This window comes from Acomys russatus, chromosome 17, assembly GCF_903995435.1.
Source record: "Acomys russatus chromosome 17, mAcoRus1.1, whole genome shotgun sequence".
Taxonomy (NCBI): domain Eukaryota; kingdom Metazoa; phylum Chordata; class Mammalia; order Rodentia; family Muridae; genus Acomys; species Acomys russatus.
The window spans coordinates 17,643,423-17,671,230 of record NC_067153.1 but is presented as its reverse complement, the minus strand read 5'-3'; the positions used below and the strand labels follow the sequence as shown (position 1 = coordinate 17,671,230).

At 34.6% G+C, this 27,808-nt stretch overlaps 1 protein-coding gene across 8 annotated transcripts in view; it reads left to right on the top strand.

Moving 5' to 3' along the window:
* Phf20l1 (PHD finger protein 20 like 1) overlaps positions 1-27,808 on the top strand; it is a 70,802-nt gene that overhangs the window by 16,182 nt on the left and 26,812 nt on the right. For 3 of the 8 annotated variants that reach the window (XM_051159584.1, XM_051159580.1, XM_051159582.1), the window contains exons 5-13: positions 2,378-2,466; positions 2,686-2,775; positions 7,152-7,365; positions 7,885-8,013; positions 12,773-12,855; positions 16,314-16,563; positions 18,710-18,895; positions 19,108-19,317; positions 27,485-27,541. In XM_051159584.1, coding sequence (XP_051015541.1) covers positions 2,378-2,466; positions 2,686-2,775; positions 7,152-7,365; positions 7,885-8,013; positions 12,773-12,855; positions 16,314-16,563; positions 18,710-18,895; positions 19,108-19,317; positions 27,485-27,541 — 1,308 coding nt within the window. The remainder of the gene's footprint in view (positions 1-2,377; positions 2,467-2,685; positions 2,776-7,151; positions 7,366-7,884; positions 8,014-12,772; positions 12,856-16,313; positions 16,564-18,709; positions 18,896-19,107; positions 19,318-27,484; positions 27,542-27,808) is intronic. The other 5 variants (XM_051159586.1, XM_051159585.1, XM_051159583.1 and 2 more) reach the window with 5 other exon arrangements.

The following is a 27,808-nucleotide window of genomic DNA, read 5'->3' as shown; positions in this document are numbered from 1 at the left end:
AGCGCAGAGTAGGTCAGTCAAGACCATTGGTTACTCTGTGCCAATCAGTAGCAGTATGGGTAGAAAGAACTCATGAATCTATTCTCTTGGGTGCTATGTCCTTCCCAAACCAGACAAAGTAAAAGCACATGATGCTCTGTAGCTTAAGATCAGCTTTATTGAGTATGGAACACTTTAGGACTTGCCATAATTTCTAAGCATGTGCTTGTGCAATTGTGTACACACACATGCACTATACTCAAACAAACCACTGTCACTGCTTATCCTATTCTATTTATTCACAGGTTTTAAAACAGAAAATTAAGATTCTATGAGTAGAAATGTGATGTTACTGGTACTGTAACAACTGCCATTTCTAGAACAAGTAGTTTTAAGGAGTCTTTAATGAAATACTAAGAGGTAATTTTTAAACTCTTTCCTAGAAGTATTAATGTTGATTTCCATATGTCCCACATGGTAGATAAGCCTGCCTCTTTTCTCGAAGAGGAAAAATGTGGGAGTTGGGAAAACCCCAAAATGGAGCTAACTAATGGGAGCATTTAGATTATTTGTGATACAGATTACACAAGTGAAGAGAAAGCAGTACAGATCTATGAATAGGAAAATGAACATAAATATTTATACAGTAGTTTATCAACATGACCTTTCAGCAAAAATAATAGGTTTCCCCCTTGAACCTATGATTTTCCTAGGCATGAATCTTGACTATGGTACCAGGCCTAAATCTGTGGAAGGGCCTCAAAGCCGATCAAGATAGCAATTGTTTGCCCACCTCCCCTCTCCTGTGTAGGCTTGCCACTATTGCACTAATTAACACAGTTTGTTCAGTAGGTTGCTATTATGCACGTAGAGTAAGACCATTGGTTGCATTTCTCTCCTAGAAGTCTGCTCACCCCATCACCCGCCCCCACCCCCAGACAACAGTAGTTAGACTCAATGGGTTATTAAAAAGAGCATGTGAAGTTGAGGAAAAGATAGGTTATGGGTAGAGTTTGAGGGAGAGAGTAGTAGGGATATGGATGTGATTAAGATACATTGTATCTATGCTTAAAATTTTGAAAGAATTAAAGTGGAGAAAGGATGATAGGAAATGTGGACTAGAGTAGACAGAGAAGTTTTCAGCTTGAGGAAGGTCATTGAAAAGTGCTTAGAGTTTGGTGCAGTACTAGAAACAGGGAGGCATCCAAATGGAGGAAATAGCATGAACAAAGGCTGGAGGAACAAAGGTCCTGCCAGTAGTTTAGCAGACTACATGGGCCACCCAGGAGTGTCATGTGGAGGAAGGAAATGAAGAAGCAGTTGTAGGAGTGATGGTAGTGCAAGGTATGTATATAATTTGGCATTCTTAAAATTTTTCCATTGTCTTTACATCCTTGCTACTCACTTGATCATTTATTTCTTAAATTCTAGTTTAGGTTTAGAACTTTGCAGTATTTATTGAATTATGAAATTATATGAAAATGTGAAATAAAATTGTATTTTCAGGATACAAAAAGAAAATTCTTTTTACATATATGACATTGGCTTTGAAGTCAACTTCATACTTATTAATAATAATGATCATGCTTCTTATTTGTATTTCTTTTGAAAAGGCCAGATATCTACTTAAAGTAATGTTCCATTTTTCATAAATGTAAAATCTGCATAACTTTTTCTATAAACCGTCTTTAATATTGACTTGGAGCATGAGATCTGCCACAGAAAGTAAATGTGTGTCAGCATCTACAAGCAGACAAATGCAGGAAGGGAAAGGCATATCTGGCTGCACAGTGTGGTAGAGATGGCTGTGCTGCTGCCGAGCTGAGTGTCACACAGTTGCTATCCTCAGCTTCTCAAGTTGATCGTGGTGATCTGTAAACACCTTCCATCTTGATGCTTTCTTAGTTATTTTCTAACTTACATTTCACACATGAGAATATTCTTTTGCCACTTTAATACTATTGTAAATCTTCCTGGGAAAATGATTTTATCATATATCAGATCTTTCTGTTTCCTAATTTAAAAGTAACTTTTTCCAAGAGAAACATTGATCATTCCTGTAAAAATACTGTTTCTATAAATTATGGTTTTATATTTATGAGATGATTCTAAGGGTATTTATGTCTTTAAACAATAAATTTCAAAATTATTCTGTCAAGATCAAAGTTATCTACAGCTGAGTTATCAGGAGTTAATTTGTGCATATTTTAAGGAAGAACTAGTTCATAATTCTTTAAAGATGGAGAGAGAAAATATATTTAATAGCTGAATGGAGTACAGGACTGTGCCTGTGTCAGTGCAGCCACAAAACATCTTTTACATCTCACCATTATGTTTAGACTCCAAGGGCTGCTATAATGTTGCAACTTTCTAATTTTTCTGACTGCTCCTATTTCAGGAACATTCACAGTTCAGTTTTATGATGGCGTAATCCGTTGTTTAAAAAGAATGCACATTAAAGCCATGCCTGAGGATGCTAAGGGGCAGGTAAGAGTGTTCAGTATTCCTGGCTACTTAAGGGATGTCTTTCTGAATGGCATTTGATCAATATACTTATGTATATATTTTATTAAATGAACTAATTGTAGGGTTATGTGCTGAGAGCCCCAAATAGCAGCAAGAAAGAGAAGCTTAGTATGTAAAATAAATTATACACTTGATTTTTGCTTCTTTGGTTTTAGACCTGCTAAAGTTATAGGTCACTAGTTTCTGTTCCAGGTGAAATCCCAGCATCCACTAAGCTGGTGTTGTCCTATCGACCCAGCTGGATCGTGTAACCAGTCTATGGGAAGTGAGGTAAGTGCCTTTTTGCTTTTAAATTTTGTTTCGTTATATCTGGTATATAGTCTTATTTAGAAAGCTAATTTTTAATATTAAATTTTATATAAGTTTCTTATCATCTTCTTTCTTTCTACAAATCAGTTATTCACCTTCGTTAAAAGGCGCTTACCTGACACTCTGTAGGCTGTTTTAGGGAGGGCTCTCTGAGTAGCATAATGGAAGCAGTGCATTCTGTGCTTTGTTACTACTCAAAGCAGGAATGAATGGTGAGCATTTGAAGTAGAGTCTGGGATGGAGCTAAAAACATGTTCCTTCTGCTGAATATGCTTCCTCAAAGATTGGAAAGAAAGGTGCCATTAGAAACGAAAACTATTTTCTTTTATGTTCTGCTGTTATTTGGGATTTTCAGCACCTGGACCTACAATTAATTTAAGAACTTGAAAGTAATCAATGAAAATGTCTAATGTGAAAATATGTTCCCTATTTGTTCCACACCATGTAGCGAAAACTGTTATCCTGAAGTGTCTTAAAAATCACATGATTAGTTTCAGTTAGGCCTAAGAACGTTATGTTCTGCAACTGTCTAATTGCACATTTGAAATAATTAGTTTTGAGTATTTAGAAATGTGTGATTGCTTATGAAATGATCAGAGTTTTTGTATGTAATTTAAAGTAAAACACTTTCAATCAACAAATCACATTGTATCCTCCTGTGTTTGTATTAATAAAATAATTTTTTTAAGCATCCAGTAGTGTTCTTTTTAGTTTCTAAGTAGGAAGACTAGACAAAGTATTGGGAGGATAGTTTGCTACATAACTTTAAGTCAGTTTATTTTGCTTTAATGCTGTGACTAACTATAGTTATTCAGATGTCATGAAGTGACACTCTTATTTTGCCTTGAAACTTTCGAAGTGGGCTACTGAGACAGTTTGGTTTGTGGTTGAGTAACAGGCTATAGAAATTAGATTTGTCGGATGTCATATTTAGGAGTATTTAGTCACACTGCAACGTGCATTAACATTAAGAGCAATGCCACGATACAAAACTGCTTGATTGGCAACAGATTTCCTTTAATTTTTCACTGTCCCTTATAATTCTTAATTATATGCAGATTAGAAATATTTACTAAGTATTTTATGAGTTTTCCCCCAACTAAGTATTTACTTTAGCTTGAAATTATGATAAAACAGGTAATGAGGCAAAGCTGAGATTCTTTTTCTAGAGTTTTATTAGTTTGAGAATCCTTTTATGAAAATATAAAGAAAAGCATCTTATATTAACTTAGCAAAGAATAGTGCACTGAGTAAATATATAGTGGAAATGTTCTTCTTTAAATCTTCTTTTGCACCTGAGTAAGATGGGACAATAATAGCAATTTTTATGTACATGAATTTCCAGAATTGTTTTCTTAAGCTTAAGTAAAAGTCCTGATGCTATTGTTCTTAGCTTTGGGGCAGTTTGTTGGAGCTATTTTACTTTGATTGCATTTTAAAGATAGCTTGACCCTTCAGGGAGGTTTCAGAATTTTTTCTGTTTAAGTGTAAGCTGTAAGCTTTCTGGTACTGTGTTTGCAGGCACTGATCTGACATGGTAGACATAATTGACTGTGCAAACTAAAATGCCTGTTGTCTTCATCCCTGTCTTTTTCTGTATAATTTTGAATGTCTTGCTAGTGTTGATCTATAGTCATGAAACTGACATTTCCCAGCATAGAGATCAGTTCTCAGGCTAGTGAAGTATCAAAATACTTGCTGTTCTCCCTGATACTCCCACCCCTATTGAGCACAGCAGTAGTAACTACAGAGCAAGAAACAGGCATTTATTTTAAATTTGAAGTTTGTAAACACAGCCTCACACCTCCTTTATTCTTTCTGAAGGTGTGCTGATATAAAAGTATATTAAATGCACTGAAGATTGGCCTATAAATGACCTATAAATCCTCTGTAATTCCCATTTCTGATATCTTGCATTTGTTGTTGTATTGGTGTTAGCAGATATTTTCATATACATATGGTTGATATTTTTAACCTTGTAATTGTGAAGGTCAGAACTTAGTGAATTGAATGACTGATGTACAGTTTCACTCAGCTGTTACTTGCAGAGTGTCTCCTGACTCAAACCTCCTGATTTCAAAACTGTGTTCATTGTTAATGCACTTCCCTGTTGTTCTGGCTACAGAGCATTTTGAGTATGTCATTGGTTCTAATTCTGATTCATGGAAAAGCATCTTCAGTTAATTTTGACAGTGAAACTTTTCTATGTAGAAGTTCAAGGGCTGGACAGTAGAGGTAATTATTTAATCACATGGCTGTAATGCTTGCCATGATTAACCAATTTATGATTAATAAGCATTTTTAAGTATTTAATTTGAAAGCTACAATGATACTTTTTTGGCTGTGTCTTTTTTGAAGGTAAAATAACTTGAGATGGAAATTACCCCCACCACATCTAACATTGCTCAGACAACTGAAACAAAGAAAACAACTGTAGTGTGGAACACAGAGTCACATTTCCTTCTTTTAATAACTTTGTAAACATACATTCACTGCATGAAGCACTGTTAATGTGATTGTACTTACTCCATCTCCTTATCTACTGTGTTGGCCACTCCATGGTTTTCCTCTGTTGGAGTTATCCTCCTCACTGCTTCATTGTGTCAAAGCTCAACCTTTAGTGATAGCAGTCCCTAGCTAATTCCTCTTCACCTAAACCTTGTTCTGCATGCATTCCCATCCCTGCACACGTTGACTTCTTTGCCTTTGTTTAATGTCTTTCATCTTGTTTGGAGGACTTGTTTCCTCCATTTTAGCTGTCCATTTTTCCAGCCATTTTTTCTGTTTTTAGAGACCAACTCCTATGCCTTTATTTCTGAAATCTCCCATTACTTTTGTTTTCAGTCAGAATAAGGCTCTTCTGTTGTCTCATGGTATTTTTTATTTCTCTAGTGTGTGTCCTTTCATATCATCTTTTCTTCTTTTCTTTTAAAAGATGGTCTCATGTAGCCCATGTTGTCCTTGAACTTCTTATGTAGCTCAGGATAGCCTTGAACTTCTGATCTTCCTTGCCTATACCTTCCCCATCACACTGTCTTATGGTTAATTTTATTTCTTTATAAATTTCTTGACTAGGCCTTTATCTTTGATCAGCTTCTGTGTTTTAATGTTAGACTGATACCTGGCTTTTCTTGTGTGACATTTAATAGAAAATGGGAAAAAAAGAAAAAGAAAAGGAAAAAAACCATGTTAGGTAAAGCACATGATGTGCAGGTTATTTCAGTGATGGAGGGGAGAGAGAACTGTAGATGCATTTGTTGTTCATTCACAGTGGCCTGTTTATCTTTACCATGTATTTTCAGGGATGAATAGTTAGTGCCTATACTTTTTTTGTTTAAATTTGTTAATACTAGTGCTTATGGCTCCTTCATGCAATCCACTCATTAAATTCATTTTATGTTGTAAAATTCTTTTCAGTTGCTTAAAATAAGAACTATGCATGAGTGGATGACTAACTCTATAGAAAAATTACAAATGTTTATTTAGAACATACTTTCTTAATAAACTTCATTATAGCACCACTTTATGCTTCTTACTTTCACAATAAAGAATTTTCAGTTAAAAATAAAAAACTAAAGATTCATGTAGGGTGAAAAAGATGTCTCATCAAGAAAGGCTCTTGGTGCCAAGTCTGATGACCTAAGTTTGATCCCAGGAACCTACATGGTAGAAGGACTTAAACAATTTTTTTTTCCAGCATGCATATTTCATAGCTTGTGTGCTCCCCATACATACAGCATAAATAAATGTTCTTTAAAAAGATTAATTTAGCAACTAACAATTTTCTTTACTAGTATTATAAAAATGTGATAAATCGATCCTAAAGTTTAAATGTTTAAAGAATAAAATAATAGTTTAATTTCTAAGAAATTAATCATGACTCAAATGGAATGTGCATCTGAAAAAGGAACAGTAGCTTGGTCAGTAGTAATACATTTTTCACAGTATTCACAAAAGTATAATGTAATTCTCTTCTGTGTGGCCCACTGTATTATGAGAAGGAAAAATAATACCACTTTTAACTCTAAAACATTGAAGTAGCATGTCATGTAGCATTCCAAATTTTCTAAAGGAATTTTGATTAATTGTATAAAACATGCCCAAGGACTACTTGCTATTGAATATTTTTTCATTTTATAGATGGAGTTTCAGTTCAGCTAATTATTAGTTTATTAAGTTAAAATCTCAGTTATGATGATATAATCTGCCACATAAATATAATTATCTAATTTTTACATGTATATGTTTGAGTAGCTGTCAGGATGCAATACATATTTTTATTAGTGAAGCTAATGTTGAATTTTTAATACTTCATGTTTTATGTTTTTCCTTTGGAGGACTGGATTGCTTTAGTCAAAGCAGCTGCTGCAGCTGCAGCGAAGAATAAAACAGGGACTAAACCTCGAACCAGTGCTAACAGCAATAAAGAGAAAGAAAGAGATGGGGGAAAATGGTTTAAAGTACCTTCAAAGAAGGCAGAAACTTCAGCTTGTATAGCCACAGCAGAGACTGAGAAGAAGGAAGAGCTACCCACATCTAGTGAACCATTTGGTACAAAATACATTCTTATTTTTCTTTCCTGTGACACAGGTAAACTGAGGTAGCAAATAAGCCAAAATCTCTCAGTCACCTATCATTTTGAATTTAGAATTAAATTATTTGCCCCTAGCATGATAGAGTGACTGACTCTACTATCTTATATATAACTTTGAAGATTAAAGGTCAGCATTTGAAATTAGCTGCTTTCAATATTCTTGAGTATCAGTCATTTGACATTAGTAGTTTTGTGTTTGACGTTGTTGGTTTTAGTTTTTAAGGGATTGTGCTGTTTCAGTTTGCTATGTAGAAGAAGCAGTAAGTCATTCTCTTTGAGCTTTGCTTCAAGAATAACTACTCAGTAAGCTTTTATTTCTGTTATATCAATCCAGAGGGATTTGTGCTTGTTTAAGTTATAATCAAACACTAGATTTAAAAAATACATATAAATGCTTTCATTAATTTGCTATCTATTAATTGTATGTCTAACTTTGGTATTCCAGACAAATTCTCATATATGTGTTCTGTTAAAAGTAGGACTTCACATAGACAGCGTTCCAAAGATCGTCTTTCCACAGCCAGAGTGCACATTAACAAACAAGAGGAAAAATAATCAAGGCAACTCATTTCAGGCAAAGAGAGCGCGACTGAACAAGATTACTGGTAAACTACAATGATTGTTTTGGTGGTAGGGAGTAGCGGGCACTAGGGCTTCATGCTAGAGTAGTTTCTTTTAGTAAAGTAAAGTGGAGCTCTTAGCTCGATATAAGGTAAACATTTCTCAACACTGTCAGTTTTGTCTGTTATAAAATGTGAAATATAGTACATATTTTCTACCTACCTCACAGGGATGTTGTGAGGACCCATAAGCTCAAATGTTACAGAAGTCTACGGTTTTAAAATCACTTCCATGGTAGGAATAGTTTCTGTCAGAAAAGGGTTGTCTGCATTTGTCAACTTTGCTGGCTTTATTTCTAGGGCTTTAAATATTTTTACATATAAACAGTCTTACAAATGACAAGGCCTATTTACAAATGGAACCATTTGTGGTTTAAAAAAAAAAAAAGAATATTTGACTAAATTAAGTTCCTGACTCATTTGTTATTTTCTGCTTTTTCTCTTGAGGTTGGTCTACCAGAATACCTTCTTGTAAAGTAGCATGTAGCAGTCTATGGATGGTAAAAAGACAATTCATTCTAGGCTGTGTTCAGTGCTCACACAAGATGGAATTGAAGTATTATATCCAAGGACAATCAGGGTACACCTGAAAGTTCTAGGTTCTTAGCCTAATTGGTTTTTAGTATTTAAATGAAATCATGATTCTAATTCATTTTAAAGTATACTTTAAAGGGAAGCTTAAATATTTTAATGATTTGGACATCTGATTTTTAAAAACAAAATATTTTCAAGGGCCTTTCATCTAATAAAACCAATTAAACCTTTGTTGACATCTGTTTAAGTCCTTTGAAGAAGATTACACCTTCTTTGTTAGATTCTGGAATAAACATTAAGTATGTGTTGTGTCTGTTTTCTAAGAGGAGACCTACTGAAGATGACTGGAGCAGAGGGCTCTTGTGAGCTGCTCTAGGAACAGGGCTCATTGAGTGTTAGTATTTCCCTTTGCACTGAGGGAATCAGGCTTGTTCCATTTGTTTATAGTACCTTCATGCATTACTCTGACATGGGGTGTATTTGCTGTCAGGACAGGAAATATATGACTCCACCCATTAAACTTTTTCTTTAGAAATTGTTAGCCTTGGAGAAATCCAGAATCTTCTCTAAATTGATTGTTCTGCTGTCAACTTGAGACTTCTGTTGAGGCTTAAAATATAGAACTCAGTGCTACTTGCAGGGCAGAGTGGAAAGCTGCTTCTCACTCATGTGATAAAAAGATTGAAACTACACTGTTGGAGGATTCAAGACCAAGGAAGACGGAAATGCCACTGACAGCTAATTGCCAGCTTCCCAGCATCATGAGTTTTTCTCCTTCAGCTCTATAACCTGCTTTTAGTTTCAACCAACATGCTTTCACATATGCCTGCTTCTAAATTACTTATGAGATGGTCAAGCTCAACATTTAAAAAACTAACAAAACTAAAGTCATCTTAGTGTACATGTGTATAATCTCTGTATGGTCTTGGAGAGACAGTAGTAAGGATAAAGAAACCCATTTATTTGTGCCTCAGATTGTAATACAAGTTGCTTAGTAACACTTCAGGTCTTCAATGAAGGAACTTCCTCTTCAGGTTTCCTTAGGAATGTCAACTGTGATGGTTAGCAACAGAGTAACACATAAGAACCTACCTATATGAAGCTACTATATTTTTATTTACTCAGAAGATTTACATGTATCACTGCTTTTATTTTTTATTTTATGTCACAAGGATGTAATGCAGAAACAGTAGATGTAAGACTGTCTTCAGTAGGTTAACCCGGAATTTATTTGTATACAGTGAATCTCATTTGTCATCTGTGGAAAGAAATGAGAACTGGTGTAGAATAGTAGATTCATGTTGGACTTCTGTTCTTTTAAATTTATTAAGTTCTATGGGTGTATTTTTGTCCTTTACTAGAGAGGAATGGGTAAGAATTGTGGCAGTTTGTTCTTACTTACTTTTCTATTTTTCCACTATTTTCAAAAATACTTCCATCTGATGGTTAGTGAACCAGCTACTGGATAAGTTTGACTCTGTAATGGTAGGCTATTTTGCCTCCTTCCCTTCATGTGCATCCTATGGTGATTCTGATCTGAAAACTATATAGAGAATGATAAACTGATGAGGTTTTCAAAGTTTGTAACTAGTAAGAAATGAAATTATAGTTGGGTTCTGTATGTGTATGTATTCTCTTTGGTTATTGTTTTTGAATATATAATGTACTTTATTGATAGTCCTATCATATGATGTATATATATTCATTTCAGGTAGACAGTTTTGCACCAAAAGTTAAAATTTCTAACTTTAGAAACAAGTTGCAATCAAATTGAGTTTTAGTAGACTTGAAAATAGTAACTGTCCACAGGGTAAAGAAAGAAAGAATAGTACTTAGTACACACTGTGCTCTAATTGCTGTAGGTGCTGCTGGAAGTTAGAAATGCTTGTGCAATGTCAGGAATGTTTGAAAATTTTGAAAAAAGTCATGAGATTTAAATTTACTAGTGACACATAAAGTTGACCAAGATTTTAACCACTTTGTTCTTTGAGCACTCCCCTTTGTATTCTAGGGAGCTCTGGTCTCCTCTTTCTCAGTGAAGTAGATCAGTACAAAGTGACTTTGTTTGGTGGTAGGATTCATGATGATTTGATGTTCTCTTTCTACCTGTTGTTACTGTCTTGATGCTGTATTATACATTCCTTAAGGCACACTTCTGGAGCAGAGTCTGTTTGTAATGTACTGATAATAAGTATTTGCAATAATTAAAATTAGCTTCATTTGTGTCTGTTTCATTCAACTTCTCATTTACTCTGGATATTAAATTTCTTCTTAGAATATTGGCAAGGAAAGATAATTGGGTTTGGACTGTCCCTCCAGGCAGAAGTAGAATCTTCTCTTCAAATGCCTATTCTATCAATATCTGCTTTTGTTTATGCCTAGTAATTCTTTTTAAAGTTGATATGCATGTCAAGCATACAAAGTTTATTGTGCATATTTAGAGCTTTTGAATTCTCTAGCTATCAAGTGTAGTTTCAAATCTAATTTTAAGTAGGTTATCTTAAGTGCCTGGGTATTGTCTATGGCCATATTAAAAGGCTTTCCTTTCCCAACAACTACTAGAAATGGCTTTTAATCGTTTTGGTCTATACTATTGTAATAGGTTATGGATAGATTGTTTCTTTTACAACTTGTAATGTATGTAGAAATTTGAGCTTATAATTCATCTCTTGATGAATATAAAAAAATTCTTATCACCTCTAGGAAAGGAAACAGAGTAAGGTATAGTTATTTAATATGTTTGAATGGCAAATATGTGTCATGTTTGAATAGGTTTAAGAAATAGAACTTATGCTCATTTCCTGATATAAAAAGACCTTGATTCTATATCATTAATAAAAACTTAAGTAGCTCATTGATTCTCAAGAATGTTAGCTGAAAAAGAAAAAAAACCAGTGAATGTTTTAAATGTTAAAGAAACAATCTATACTGCATCTTTTGTGTTTATATAAAATATGTTTACAGTGTAGTTAAGATTGAATTTTTGGGTTAAAAACTTCATAAAATAGTTTATATGCCTTTATTTCTCATTTAAATCTATACTTTATAGGAAGTGGGACAGGAAGAAACTATACAGTCTGTTGTCTCAAACTAGGTGGAGTAGTAGTCACTCATGTATCAAAATTGTAGTTTTTGTTGAGCTTCTTGGTTTCATATTCAGTTGGAGACATTCAGTTTTCCAGTAAAGCCAGTGCGCCTTCTGCCTAATGTAATATTTCTATCTTACTACTTTTAGGAGGTCATGTGAATATGTGTGCTTCCATCTAGGTTGCTTAACACCTTTGGGGTAGTTACTTGAGGAAGTCAGGCCAGATTGCCTTATGAGTAGCTCTCGGTCTTGTAGTATTTTAGGGAACCTTTTCTCTCCTAAGTACTAATAGTAACAGTTTCAGTAATAAAGGTGATAAAAATTGCTATAGCAAGTTTACTATTGTTACAACTCCTTATACATGTTTCATTTTATGAACAAAGTAGTCACAAAACCAAATAGTAGTCCTTTTAAAAGCCTAATAAACCTGGTCTCATAAAAGGTACTGACAGAATGAGCAAAGAATTGTATCTAAGGAAATTATTAATGAAGGCACAATTTTGATATTTTTTAAACATAATTATCATAAAGAATTCTGTCTTCTAAAAATCCAGTATTAGGGATATATGTTACAAACAAACAAACAGAGCTTTCCGCTTTGTCATCATGTGTATAATGAAGCTATCAGCCTAGATGTTCTAGGGACACATACGTTCTTCCCCTTTTATAGCAAATGGGTCAGTGAAATGATTTTGAAACTTTTGGAAGAGACATAAGTGAGCAAAGATACAAATGCACAAAGCTCAGGTTAAAGAATATAAGTGAAATTAAAATTTAGAAATAATTTTTAAAGACTAATATGACAGAATGATATTTTACTCTGCTTTGTGAGTATTAGCAATATAAACCATCTTATTCGGGATTTTCAAGCCAGAATTTATACTTTTTCAGAATAAGTATATGTATTTAAGGGTCTCAAAAGTAACATTAAGAAGAAAAAATTTCACCCAGCTATGTGAACAACTCTAAAATTTAAGGATGTTTGCATCTATTAAAAGTTAGCATTTGAAAATACTTCCCATATATTGAAATCTCAAATGCTAAACTTTTAGAAGTTTATGGTGGTGAAATGAGTTTTTTTTTTTTTTTCTAACAAGCCATTTCTGTACAATTTCTCTGAAGGTTTGTTGGCATCCAAAGCTGTTGGGGCGGATGGTGCTGAAAACAAAGACGACCACAATACGACAGCTCCAGTGCTGGAGCAGGTATGAACGGTAGCGTTTGATTGTTTCAGATTCCCATGGGCACGCTCACGGAGCTGCAGTCCGCCCATGATTGCAGTTGCCCCCCTGATCAGATATGGGAATAGAGCACTGACTCATTGATGCTAGATTTTTAACTCTGCCTTCTCCCAAGTATGCAGATAAACTATGGACTTCATGTGCTTACATTTTCCGTAGACTGACATTAAAGCCATAGTCTCCAAAATTAGAAGGCCTGGAGATAGGCATCCCAGGGTATAAGCTTCCAGCTGGACACCTTTCACCTTTAGCTTTCAAAAAGACCCTTACACAAATACTTTTCATTTGTGAGTTTAAACAGGGTTTTTTGACATCCAATTAAGCTTCTTTTATAAGAAGTTTCTTTTCTATTGTAACGGTGTTGTTAGACTGTTTTATGAATTGATCAATGAGCCATACATTTTTGCTAGGATGTATATTTTAATAACTACAATAAACAGAGAATTTAAAAAACTTTTAAGGGTCTGTCTTAAACCACCTAATAGAGAAATTTAAAACTAAAGGTTGCAGTTGCTAGAATTAGCCTTGGCTACCTTTAAGTTCCCACAGTACCTGTACATAATGAACTGTGCATGTTTTTCCATCTTCTAAGGGCTTAACTGCTTAGGCACTGTACAGATACAGTAATAGCCATAACTGGATTTCTTTGGTTCTCCTGTTTTTAAAATCTGAGCCTTAATGTAGTTTCAATATATCCTTTTTGTATAATCTTAATTTTCTTTATTAGTAGCCTAATAAAGAAGACTTTAAAATGAGTATCTTTTGGTCTTCTCTATATGTGTTTTAAGGGATATCCCAAATTTCATTGATATTGTATTGAGTTTTTCAGTGTTTATTCAGGCCTAATTTGAAAGCAGTACATTATTTTGGTGCCTCCATTAATGTTGTATTAAATCAGTTGTCTTTTAAATTGAGATCAATATGTCAGTGACTCATACCTTCTGGGTTTCTGTGAGCATCATACGGTTAAATCTTTGCCATTATTGTCAGTATATCAACCAAATTTTAAGTAACTTTTTTACTGTGTATGACTATATTCAATGTCCCAGATATAACAAATATTTTGTACTCCTACAACTGTTACAGTATACTCAGAATGCAATATATCAGGGACTTGGGTAATAAAATATTTCTGGAAAATTCATTACAATGTCAATCTTTCATTACACATAATCTGTGAGGTAAATGTGATTGTGAAAAGTACTTATTATATGTGGAAGTTAGTTTAGAATTCAGTAGCCACTTCAGAGATACAGTTTTAAGAAGAAAGGAAAATAGAGTGACTCGGCTATTTATTTGTACTTGCATAATTTAAAACTTCTGAAAGTCCTTGCCAGTTTTGTAACAGAGACCAATAATCATTAATTAAACCTTTGTAAACTGTTCGAGAGTTTAAGGAACATCATGTGGCCCTCTTTTATTTTGTCATTCAGGTTGATTTCAATGTGCAAATGTTTTGTAACCAAACTCTTAATTTTAATGCTATATGTTAGCCTTGCTTCTAAGCTAAAAAGCCGAGTTATAAAACTCTAAACTATCTCAGTTGGTATCAGCAAGAGATCTAAATAAGAAGGTTTTTTTTTTTTGTTTGTTTGTTTTTTTGTTTTTGCTAACTTCTATTGTCTAAGGAGTTATAATGCCAGTTATGACAGACTGATAACAGGCCTATAGCCACAATTTGCTGTGCTAATGAGTTTATATTTCTGAACTATTCAAACTGTGGTTTTGAGCCCCATTATCAGATTATTAGTTATAGATTACTTAATTGTATTAGGGAAATGTCGTGTTATATTTACTTTTGGATAAAACTTGCATTTGATGCATAATAATTCAGTAAGGTTTAAATATGTTACTTTGTCCTTGTTTAGAAGTTAAGCACCTTATCAAGTTATTAATTTAAGTTTTAAAATCTTGTTTTATAACTTTGTAACTCAAGAGTAATGGATGCTGTAGTGATGTCTCTCACATATGTGAAGATGAACAATAAAATTGTTTATTTACAAGTAATGGCTCTAATTACTTTTCTGGCAACACCTTTTATGTAAGCTTAGGAATACTTTCTATCCTGGAGTTCTTTTTCAAATAATAGTTCCACTTGCACATGTGAATAGTGAAGAAATTCAAGAGTAGTAAATGAAAGTTAAATGAATGGGACACTTGACACAGGGCCTTTTATGTAAGATGCCTAGCATGCCATCTGAAAAACATTCAGTGATGCCATATTTGTTATCAAATATGTAATTCCCCCACCAGAATCTGAGTACATTTTATTAGTGAGAGCAGAATTATTTCTTTATTTGACTCCCAGTCAATGATCTTTGATATTCTAAAAAACTGAAGATTACAGATTTGATGAACACCTCCCTGCCCCAAATATTTGGAAGTTAAATAATTTCTTGGGGACAGACATGTTATTAATAGGGCTAGCACCTTTGCTCTTTATAGTGGCTCACCAAAATATCAATTTTTAAAAGTCTCTGTCTCACTCATGTTTTTTTGTCAGATATCACGAAGAAAACTAGTGTAGACATCCCAGTATAACAGATTGTGGATCCAATGTGGCTGCTTTCTGTTGTCTTTACCAATAGATGCATTCACACATATTTCTACATGTGCAGGGAATTTTACTGCCATGTGAATAAATTGTTCTTTATGAAAGGACTGACAAAGTTCTAATTTTTTAAAAAGTGTCAGTTGGCAGGAATAAGGTAAAAATTCATCTAAGACTGCGACGTATTTTGTTTTTAAATCCAATGTTTTAACTTACACTTTATCTTTTTTCTGTTGTTGTAGTTGTTGCTTGTTCTGTATTGTTTTTTAGTCTTTTAACTCTCTACTGCTGTTGGCTCTGATTTCATGACGATTTTTGCTTATGAAACTCTAGCTTTCAGCACTAAAACGAGTTAAAGATAATGTTTTGTTAATTTGGTCATTGTTTTCCTGTTGAGATCTTTCTTTAAAGGGAAACTGTCTACTGAGATAGCCACACACTTAATGACAGATTATAAAAACTATTCTAAAAGGCAGAAGTTGAAATTTATTTTCTCAGTGCTCTAAAATATGAAATATTTTTTCATTTACCTAGCTGTTTTAATACCATTGACAATTATAGTTTCAGAAGAGAGTAGTTTCAAATTAGTACTGAAATGTTTGTTCAACAGAATGTATATTTAATACTGGAAGAATTTCATGGGCATTAAAAAAAATAGACTCATAGTTGACAGTATCCCTTTAAAGACAGCCTATTCAACTTTTAGTTAATAATTCGTGAGGTTCTTTTTGGTTTTCATTTGTAATAGAAATGTTATATGTTGCTTAACAATGTTTTTGGATACTAAAGTTGCTTAACAATCAAAAATAGAATACAAGAAGAAAAATGAAGAAACCAAAATAAAAATATCAATTTTTTATTATTTATTCAGGCGATTTCACCTAAACCTCAAAGTCAGAAAAAAAATGAAGCTGTCATTAGCAGTTCTGCCAACACTCAGAAACCTGCACTGTTATCCTCAACTTTGTCTTCAGGGAAGGCTCGCAGCAAGAAATGCAAACATGAATCTGGAGAGTCTTCTGGGTGTATAAAAACCCCTAAGTCACCACTTGCCCCAGAATTAATACAAGCCAAGGATTTGACGCTTGTATCTCAGCTTTCTTCAATGATAAATAAAACTAGTGAGCACAGACTTTACAAATAGTTACTTATCCTGTAAGATAGATTCAAAACAGTTCTGTTGTAGTTATATTGCTGGTTTTTTTTTTTTTTTTTTATGAAGTTTTTTTTAAAAACTCAAAAGTTAAGTGGATATGACAGAGAAAGCTTAAAATTATTTCAAGAGTAGACCATAGACATTTCTTACTGCTTTTTTGCTCCAAGTTTGTACTGCTCATTAAGTCCTGCTATTGAGTGACACAAATCCCATTGTAGTTTCACTCTCCTCAGCTAATAATACAAGGCCTGATTCATTACAAAAAAATACCAAACAAACAAAATACACACAAAAACAAAAAGAACTATAGAAAGACCCTTAGTTGATGTTTTTTATGTGACTCCTCAGTCCTCCTGTGGTCAGGTAGGAGATATCTCCTTTTATTTTTAGCCCTCTTAGTGCCCTTTATTTATTTATTCGTGTTATGCTAACAAGGCAACCCTGAATCCAGTCTCATCCTTAATGAAAGGAGATTGCCGTCTTATAAGATTTGACTGCTGCTGTGCTAATCTTTCAAGTGTTAGTCTTTTGAAAATCTTTTTTTTTTTTTTTTTCCCAACATGGATTTGGCTAGGTAAAAGATAAGGTTTATGTTCTCCCCAAGATTAATATTCAAACCAGTTACCTGGAGTGTCACTAGTCAGGTGACACTTGCCTTTTGCTCCTTTACTTAACAAATAAATAAGTGTTGTAATCAGAAAATAAGGCTAACCCATTTCCTTATGAATCATTCTGTTTTTTTCACTCAGGTCTCATATTTATCACTAAAGCACACACCTCAAATTTTAATCAATCTTTAATTTTTTTAATAATTAAGCAAAGCCAGAGGGAATAGAAAATTCTTTTCCCAGCTGGACGTGGTGGCACACACCTTTAATCCCAGTGCTGAGGAGGCAGAGGCAGAGGCAAGCAGATTACTGTGAGTTTGAGGCCAACCTGCCATCCTGCTTCAGGAGCGAGTCCAGGACACCCAAGGCTACACAGAGAACCCCTGTCTTGAAGTACCTGTCCCTCCCGCTTCCCAAAGAAAAAAGAAGAAAGAAAATTATTTTCTCTGAAACTTCATTAAGAAAAAAATGTCATTAGTAGTCATTAGATTATCACATGACACCAATAAACACTATATTTTGAAGTTTTATATATTGATAGAACTACAGATTTATAAAACTTACATTTGTCTTTTGTATTTTCCCCATTATCATCGTGTCTTTTTTTCCATTAGTTTTCATTGTCAATTATCCTTAAATACTCAAAACATCAGCTCCTTTAAACTACTTCTTTCTAAATTAGCAATAATGTATTATACTATACAATCCTACCTACTATATAAATTCCAGGTTATAGTCTAAAAAAGAACTCTCAAGCATTATAGAATTGTCCCAAAAATTGTGTTAACATTGCTAAAAAAACAAATAAATGGATACAATCAGTTGTTTGAACAAGTGAAAATATTCAAGGGCAAGAATAGTATCATACCAATTAATATCTAATTTGGCCTAATAAGCACATTGGTTTGTTTGTGTTCAATTTTTTGAATGAATCAGGCCCCAGATTTATATCTGTAAAAGTCCATGTGGGAAACTGAGGATGGGATGTTATTTACAGTAGCTTCTTCACTTGGGGAAGGAAAGCAAAACACCAACTGTATAGCGTGTAGAAGAGCTGTCACCTGTGCCCCTGCCTTCCTTTCCCTTTAGAATGCCTAGGTTGGCTATGGAGAAAGATTTTCTCTCCTGATTCCTTCCCTTCCCTTCTCCCTCTGCCTGCCTCTCCCATTTTTGCTTATAAAGAGACTACTACTCTAGAGGCAAAATGGCAGTTCACACAAGAATCCACAGTTAGAGAGCTAGCTCCAGTTTTACACTTGGGGAGAGCTACTGGAAATTGATACTCCTTGTAGGTTTTAGATTTTAGAAGTTTTGATTAACTCCTTTTTTTAAGAGAACGCTCCCCCCCCCCCCCATTGCCTCTGGAACATACCATTTTTTATGGTTATCTAATAGCAGCATCAGAGTGCAGAATATGGCTCATTTTTCCCGCTTATCTCCTTAAGTATTATAAGGTGACCTTGGTATGTATCTGCTTCGTGAACATTGAAGATCTTTTTCTAGGTCCTCCTCAGCCTGTGAATTCCCCTAGACCTTGCAAGCATAGTGAGCGGAGAAGACGATCTCAGCGGTTAGCCACCTTACCCATGCCTGATGATTCTCTAGAAAAGCTTTCTTCCTCTTCAGCCACTGATGGGAAAATATTCTCCATCAGTTCTCAGAATCAGCAAGAGTCTTCAGTACTAGAGGGTAATGTATATTGATTTACTACAGAACCACATGTAAAGGAAGATAAATAACTAACAACAATTATACTCTGCATATACTCATACACTCTACAGATACCTATATGGTGCCTTCTTTTTGCCAGACACTGTGTAAACACCAGTGATCTACACTGATAGGAACTGAGCTAGTTTCTCTATTTTAATATTATGATTTTCTTTTTTAATTTTATATAGTGCCTGCTATTGCACATGTGCCACTCCAGAAGCTGGGGCCCTGTCTCCCTCTTGATTTAAGTTGTGGTTCAGAAGCCAGAGCACCTAGAGGCCCAGAGTTGTCCTCTTCTGGTGGTGACTATTCCAGGGAGGAAAAGGAAGAGGCACCTTTGTTTGCAAATCCCTCATCCAAAGTAGTGAGCTATGTGAAAGGAGCTGCTGCAGCCACTGGTAAGGAAGCTCTTGGTTAAGTCTAGCAAAAACATTTTGATGTTTATCTCCACTTGAGTTTATATAAAATCCTTCTCCATACTTTTAGGCAGTTTTTGTTTTCATATTGAGTTTCTCTATTTTAAGATTCTTTACGTGACTGTTTTTAGCAGTCCCTGGAAATATTTCTTGTCATTTTGCTCTTCATTCTCTTTTTCTCCCTTTTTCTTTTGCTTTTTTGGGGGAACAGAAGTCTCTTAAATTTTTTTTTTTTTTAATTTCTTCACTTTACATCCTGATTGTAGCCGCACCCCCCCTCATCTCCTCCTGGTTTTGCTTTTTTAATGTATGTGTAATATGTGGTATTGCTGCACCTGGAGCTAGCAAATTCTAGCTACTCAGTTGGGTCAACCTAGCAAGTTTTAGGCCACTAGGGCTACATAGCAAGACCCTGTCTCAAATCAACAGTAAATAAGTTATATGAAATGCTTATTTTTGTTACTAGAAATTATTAGAGTTAAATACAATTAGAGAAAATCTTATTCTTGAAGCAAGAAGATACTTTAGGAGATCAGTTCCTAGGTTTACAGACTTCAGTGAAAATTAATTAAATCTAAATAGAATTTAGATTGAATTTAATTGTTCATAACTGCATTATAAGTATAAGAATATCATTTATGAATATAATTTATTATTGTTTTGGGGAACTTGAGCCTATAAAAGCAATCATATTTAGTTTACTTTTAGGTGCTATTATTTTTTATGATCTGAAAATATTTGTGGTGTTTTTTATTAAGTTGGATCTTTTTAATCTGGCAAGATTTATATTTCTTATGTATAGTTGCAACATTTTATTTAGAAGTTTTATAATATTGCAATTTCACAAAAATATATGATTTTTTTTTCAGAATTCAAGTAGTACTTTTCAAGTATCTTCCTAGTAAATTACTAATTTGGAATTGGCTTCTGAGAGATTTGCATCCAGTTAAATCAGGAGACAAATGCATAATAGCTAACTGCCTTGGCAGTAATTGTGCTTAGCAGCATCGTCCTCAAAGAGTGTAGTATTGGCTTCTTGGATGAACCCAGAGTATAGCCTGCACTGTTCTGTCCATGCTACACACTGAAATGGTGACAGCAGTAGCTTAATTTAATGTGCTGTCTTTGACTTGTTCCATTTTACCTGTAAAGATTTAAATTTGTTTCTACATAATAGTCTTTTCTTATTTAAAAATAAAAATGTGCATATCTGAAAGTCTGTAGGATTTGAGAACTTGCTTTTGATTTCTCAGATGTGATCCACTATCTTTGATATCATCTAAACCTGATCTTAGAGTAACACAGTTTACTTTGCCCTTTTTGTATAAGCTTCCTGAATTATCATTAACCTTTTCAGGAAGTTTTTCTGGTAAAGGTCTGATGCATTTTTTTTTTACAGTCTGGAACTCCTTACTTCACTGAACATGAAAATGACCGTGATGTCATAATAACATGTACCTATTGGGAAAATGACTTTTCAATGTGTATGTGAAGATATTTATGTGTTCCTTAAAATACATATTTACATTGATTGTAATAAGACTGAAATACAGATCAGTCTAAGTACATGTCATAATTAGTGCCATGTAGGGCTGGGGCGATGGCTTCTTTGATCCCCAACAACCACATGGCAGCTCACAACCATCATAGCCCCACTCCCAGGGGATCTCGTGCCCTCTTCTATACACATATGGTACATAGATGTAAATGCAAGGGACACACGGACACACACACACACACACACACACACACACACACACACACACAAAGAAGAATGTCATGTCAGCCATATTGTATATTTTAAACATCAAAGCAGTGTTTGTACACTAAATTCATTTGTCCAGACGATTTTGCTTCTAACCATGGGATTAACTTGGTTTTGTTTTAGCTATTTGTTTTCTCTTTAAATTCCCTTTAAATTGGCACGTTTGTAGCTATATTACCTTGGGGAGGTAGTTTTTTGTTTTGTTGATAATGTTGAATTATATAATGGTAAAAGAAAGGCACAACAATGTGAGCTTAACATTAAGAGCACAGTACTCAGCAGCTTTGTTTTTGTTTTTAAGGAGAAAGGGTTCATTTGGCTTATAGTTCTAGGGGACGCAGTCTACCACAGCCGGGAAGTCAAAATAGCAGGAGCATGAGGCAGATTCATCACATTCATGATAAGAAAATGGATATCGATGAATGCTAGTACTCTTCTCTCCTCAATCTAGGACCCAGCTATGAAATTTAGGCAAGGTCTTCTTACCTCAGTTAGTACAGTCTAGATAATTGCTTAAACAAGAAAATGTATGGTTTTAAGTTAGCTACTGAAAGCTGGTATATATGTGATGATGTAGAGTGTATTGTGTGTACATTATTTGTTTAAATTACTACATTTCTTTTGAGTTGGTATTTTGTTTTGTTTCTTTGAAACAGGGCCTCACTATGTCCATAACCCAGGTAGTTTGGCATATTACACCAGACTGGTTTAGAAGTCTTGGTTTTCTTTCCTTAGCTTCCAGTGTGCTAAGATTATAGGCATGTGCCGTCATGTCTGTATTTGATAATATTTTTGTTACCTAACTGTTCTGTACTATTTTGAAGTTACTTTGGGCTTCTGCTTAATTCCTGGGTTGATGTATTTCTAGGTTTTTGTTTCTTCTTTATATACCCATGTAAATGAGTGTATGTTTACATGTATTTGGTGAGTTTCTGATTATAAAAATAAATTCTTTCAATATTAAAACTTCTTTAGGAAGCATTATTTATAAGGACTGTATGAGAAGCTTTTTAAACTTGAAATTCCTAGGCAGTTTAGACTGATAAGAGTATTAGTTAACTGAAAAGTAGTTTAGTAAACCTAGGGTTCTTAACAGATTAAACTCTACTTTTAATTGTGATTCCAGTAGAGATTATGGGCTTTCACTAATTGATCTACATTCGTTCATTGGGTTATATGCCATCATGACTGACTCTAAAGTTTGGAATATTGTTGCTGCCCACTTTAGAAATACGTAAAAATAAAAGGGAAAGAAAAAAAAACCAGTATATTTCTAAAAATTAAAAACAACAACAACAACAAAAACAAAAACCACCCCAACAACTTTGTTTTTTGTATTGTTGTCAGAATGCTTTTTATGACAGCCAGTGAATCAAAGGAAGAGGCACAGCTTAAGAAATCATCTTATTCTCTGGGATGCAAAGTAGATCAAGTTTCTTTAAAAGGATCCTTTTCAAAAGACACCTTTCCTGATGTGGACCTGAGGGTGTCTGTCCTAACCCTGCCATTAAGGTAAAGGGCACAGAGTGCTGAGCTACAGAACATGCACTCAGCTGGGCATGGTAGTGCACGCCTGTAAACTCAAGGAAGTAGAAGCAGGTGGATCTCTGAGTTTGAGGCCAACCCTGTCTCCAAAGCAAGTCCAGGACAGCCAAGGCTACACAGAGAATACTGTCTCAAAAAAAGCAAAAAAGGAAAAGCAACAGACTCTGCACTAAAGAAGCTCAGCATCTAGAAGGAAATCAGGCTAGGAGCTGAACTGGACAAATAAGTGAGAGTTACATATTTCAAGAGTAGAATCCATAAGCAGTATATAGTGGGGTAAAGAGAGATGGCTCAGAGTGTAGAGGTGCTTCCTATGCCTGAGAACCTGAGTTCCAGGGCCCTGATTGACATGAAGGAAGGCGAGATCTGATTCTGTTCAGTAAATTGTCCTCTGACCTCCACAGTGCACCATGACACACGCGTACACCTGCACACATAAAACAGACAGACAGACAGACAGATAGATAGATAGATGAATAAATAAATAAACAGACAAATAAATACCTTAAATAAAAATTTGAAAGTTTGAAAAAGAGGCACAAGGTATTGTTGTATACAGGGAAAGAAAATGGAAAATGTGGTCCTCAGGAGGCCTTCGGCAGAGGAGGAGGTATGCTATTAGCTAAGACAGCAAAAACCATCTGCTTGCCCTCTGTTCTCATTTTCTTTCAGCAAAATTTAAGTAAACTACTTCCTTCACATTCAAATTTTTATTTTAATAATGGGAATTTTGTAGTAGGTAATGTCTGTGGCCACTTCCAGCTCTAAAGTGTTGATTATTTTTATTACTTGTTTGTTTTGTCATTTGTCATGTTGTCGAGAAAAAACAAAGGAAACTTATTCTAAGTACTACCATTTTGTTTTCAGACACCATTTAACCATAGAGAGAAACTAAGTTTAAAGTCTCAGGTCCTAGGATTGCTGGGGACCTCTCAGTAGGTGAACAGCTTCTATTGTAAGGAGAGTTATCTGAGTCCAGCCATCTCAGGGACAATTTGTAAAGAGACAGTTTTTGAGTCCAGCCATTTCAAGGACAACTTCATTTTTCTGGCAGCGTCAACTAAGTTCATGTTCTCATGTCTGGGAGCCTATCCTGATTGACAGAAACTACCTTGATCAGCTCCTTAGTCAAAATATGACTGGACAATGCTGCAGCATAGCGGCTCTCCATTGCTTTATGGTTTCATCCTTTAAATATGCTGTGCAACATCCCTTCAGCATTGTAGTTTAGCTCTCAAATCTGTTCTGTGGCCCTGATGGATCAGTTGTGGCTTGGTAACAATAAGTTTCTGTCACCTGCATTGACCTGGTATTTGAGTTATTCTGGATTTAAGTGGACCCCGCAACAATGCATTTTATGAAGTCATAATTCATACAAAAGAAAAATTATATGGCGGCATTAGCTTTCACCTCTAATTTTTGCCAAACTGGAATTAGTTGCAATTAATATATTATGTGAAAACAATTTGAAACGTTTTTAGTTAGTCTTGTATTAGGAGGCTCATCATACTTTTATTTTCATATTAGTTGAGCAAATCACTATGAAAATATCAAGGAATATTTGTTTTATTGAAGAATATTTTAGTTAATTTGGATATAAGCATTGGCTTGATAAGCATATGAGCACTATATAATACCAGAATCTATTTTTATGCCATTCAATTTTTGGTAAATTTAGATTAATTTTAGATGAAATTCAATGTGATTGCCTGAATTTTTTTAAATGCAATTTTAAATGAAATGTAGAAAAAATAAACATGAAAATGCATTGATTGTCACGGTTAAGAAAGAAGGGCTCTGGTGAGTTCTCTGTAATGAGTCTAGGGATTATATTGTCTGGTTTACATAGCATGTGTTATCACCAAGAAAGCTAGAGATGAGTCTTAGGCTACTCTAAATAGAGACAGCAGTTAGGTCTGCCTGGTCTTCCTGTGGCCACCTTTCAGATGACAATCATTTTTATCCTGTATTTGACATTGACTCTACATTTACTGTTCAGTAGGCTTTTAAAGTTACTTCTGAATTTATTTTCCAGTGCTGTTTAAAACAAAGCTGTAACTGTGTTTTCTGTAATATACTTCAACTTGTCCCTTCACACACACACACACACACACACACACACACACGCACACTTCATGGCTCTGCAGGAGTTAGGCTTTCCATAGTCTGTGGGATTGGAGGCTGGAGAACTTAATGCTCCCTACTCTGCAGTTGTGTGTAAGAGAGTGATCAGCATTCTACTTTTCCTACTGGAGTCTGGGTAGCCCTTTGCTTTTGTTCTTGTATTATAGCAGCTGTAAGAGTTTATTTGAAGAAAATGTCCTCTTGAGAAAATTTTAAGATCACTGTCATTTATACTAATAATCCTAATATTTAGGAAATGATGGCGCATAATAAAATGGTAACAATCATACTTGTTTTGTTTTGTTGAATTCTAGAAAAGGTGTGTTTTGTATTTCTATTTGTATGTACTTCTAAAAATTTCACCAGTGGTGCAGATCTATGTGTTCATTTTAAAGTGCTTATATGTATAAAATGTTGGCAACCTCTGGTCAGGTTCCCAGTTTTGCTTTGAAAGTTGACCATCTGTGAAGTCTTAGGGAGGAAGCCAGTGCCCTTGGAGCTTGCTTTCCTAGAACCACTCAGAACGGCTGTGTGTTCTGCTGTGCCATTCCCTGGTCTGCAGTGCTGGCCTGCTGCCATTATTATTTGTGCTCCACCTAACTGAACTCCACGAATATAGCCAAGTTGATGGGTTTTTGACACACCTCTCTCATCCTAAACAATCTCAAGTTCTGAGTCTTTCACTTGGAGATCCAGCCCTTGAAAGACAGAATCATTGTTAACTTCCCTTCTGCATGCTACACAGTATGGTCTAAGCAGCACTTTCCCTTTGTTTGATTTGTAAATGCTTTCTTGGTTCTAAGAAAACCACGTTACATTTGCAGTTTCCATACTCCAGTAGTCAGCAGAAAGAAGTAATTAAATGTGTTCAACCAGCTTGATAAGTGGGGAAATACTACTGTGTTTATCTTTGCCACTTAAATTGAGGGATATTTTTTGTAGTTTTATATTTAAACTATATAAGATATTTAAATAAAATATAAAATATTTGACAGGATTGGTATAAATTGATTTTTAAAAATCAAGAAGAAATGTAATTAATGGAATGTAATAAAACATATTTGTATATACTTGAGAGTTTTTCCTACATTAAACTGAACTACAAACAAGATAGCATTGAGAAATGTTGAGCAGAATTGTGAAGCTTTGTTAAGGGAGTCTGTGTGGTTTTTTTATTATGTTTCTTTTTTAACATATACATTTATATTATTACACATGAGTAAAATAAACTACATACAGCAGGAAGAACCATGAGACAATCAGGAATTATATAAATGTTACATTCATAGTGATTTAGACATTTGTATTTGGCAAACTTGAAGTAAACATCTTTCCTATCTTGTTGGATCTAAATTTCTGAATGGAGATTAATATCTATCATATCTCATCTCTATTAACTTAAAACATCTATCTTGATCTAAAAACATCTTAACCTCTAACCTACTAAGCTTAATTGAAAGACTAAATTATCTAGTCTTCAGAGTCAGAGACTTGAGAAGGGCTAAAACTTAACAACCTGAGTGGACCCAGAGTGCAGGTTTGCAGCTTCCAAAATGAAAAAATGACTGATATAGTTTGCTGCCTGAACAGTCACCCAACAGTCTCTATAAAGTTGGAGCATCATTTTCAGCCTTCTGGGCCAATATATCTATCACAGACATATTTGCGAGGCAGAAACTATTGAGGACTTGTTTACCCTGTCTTGGCAGAGTTGGGCTGTTGACTCTGCCTCCATCTAAACTTGCCCAGTTTAGTCAGAATTCTGTCTGTGGCAAAAATGAGGATATTTTGCCCAGTGGCTAGTTTGCCATATTTGAAGCCAACTTCATAAGGGAGTTCTTTGATGCTTGAGTCTGTGTTGTTTTATTTAAAGTTAGTAAGGAACAGTATTTTACAAATATAATTTGAACTATTAGGTAATGCATGTCATTAACATGGTATATTTTTATTTGTATTTGAATCTTTGCATTTCACATTTATGTAGTTCAAAAGTAAATAGTAAAATATTCCTATTGGGTTCTTTTTGTTACCTAACAATAAGGGATTTATGCAATGATATAGATGTGATGGAATTTACATGTATGACTTGATTTTATGGAACAAGAGGTCAAATATAAGCCTATATCTTATTGAAATAAGTTATAACTATTGAAAATCAGTGTACTTTGCCAAGAATTTGAATTTTCATTTGGATGCTGTGAATAGTGTCCAAAAGGCTTTCAATACTTATAGGTTGCCTAAGGTTGTGGTCCTGCATCAGCATTCATTGATAGCCTAGGGCCTTTATATAACTTGTATTTATGATTAGAGCCCCATTTATACTATGTCTGAAGTTGTGTAGGTAATTTCTCAAATTCCCTACCCCCAAATAGAAAGTAAAACAACATACTTACCAGGCACTGGCTAAGCATTTACATACTCTGTCCTATAGAATCTTGTAAGAACAGTGACTCATATTGACATTAAGGAAACAGAAGTACAGAGACATTAAACCATATACTCAAGCCATACAAGTAATGAACTGTGGAGTCCAGGAATTCAATGCAGATGGTATGAAGGGGAACCAATATTTCTTGAATGAGTTTTGATAACTGTGCAGACTTTCTGGAGGTAGTGGAGGATTCCTAGTTAGAGTTTTGCAAACAATTGCAATTTTAAAAACTGCTGTATTTTTTCTTTCTAACTAAACTTACCTCTTATCCCCCTAACCCACAGGAATATCGAAAACAGAAAAAAAAGTGAAATTGGAAGAAAAAAGCTCCACTGCATTTGGTATGGCCAGAAGTAATCTTTAAGCAAAGATTAGAAAGCTTGACAGAGAGGACAACATCTGTCTTTTCCCTTCCCTTGCTAGGGCTCCTTAAGGTGCCAAGGTTGTCAGCTTTTGTGCTCAACACTTAGCTGCATAGGCACCTGTTCTCCAGTGCAGAGCTTGTACTTATGTGTGGTCTGTGGGGATTCTCTGGATTGCTCTGAGTGCTTTGCTTCTGAACGTCTCTAGGTAAAATTATGGATAGCTTATAAAAACAAGCCTCCATC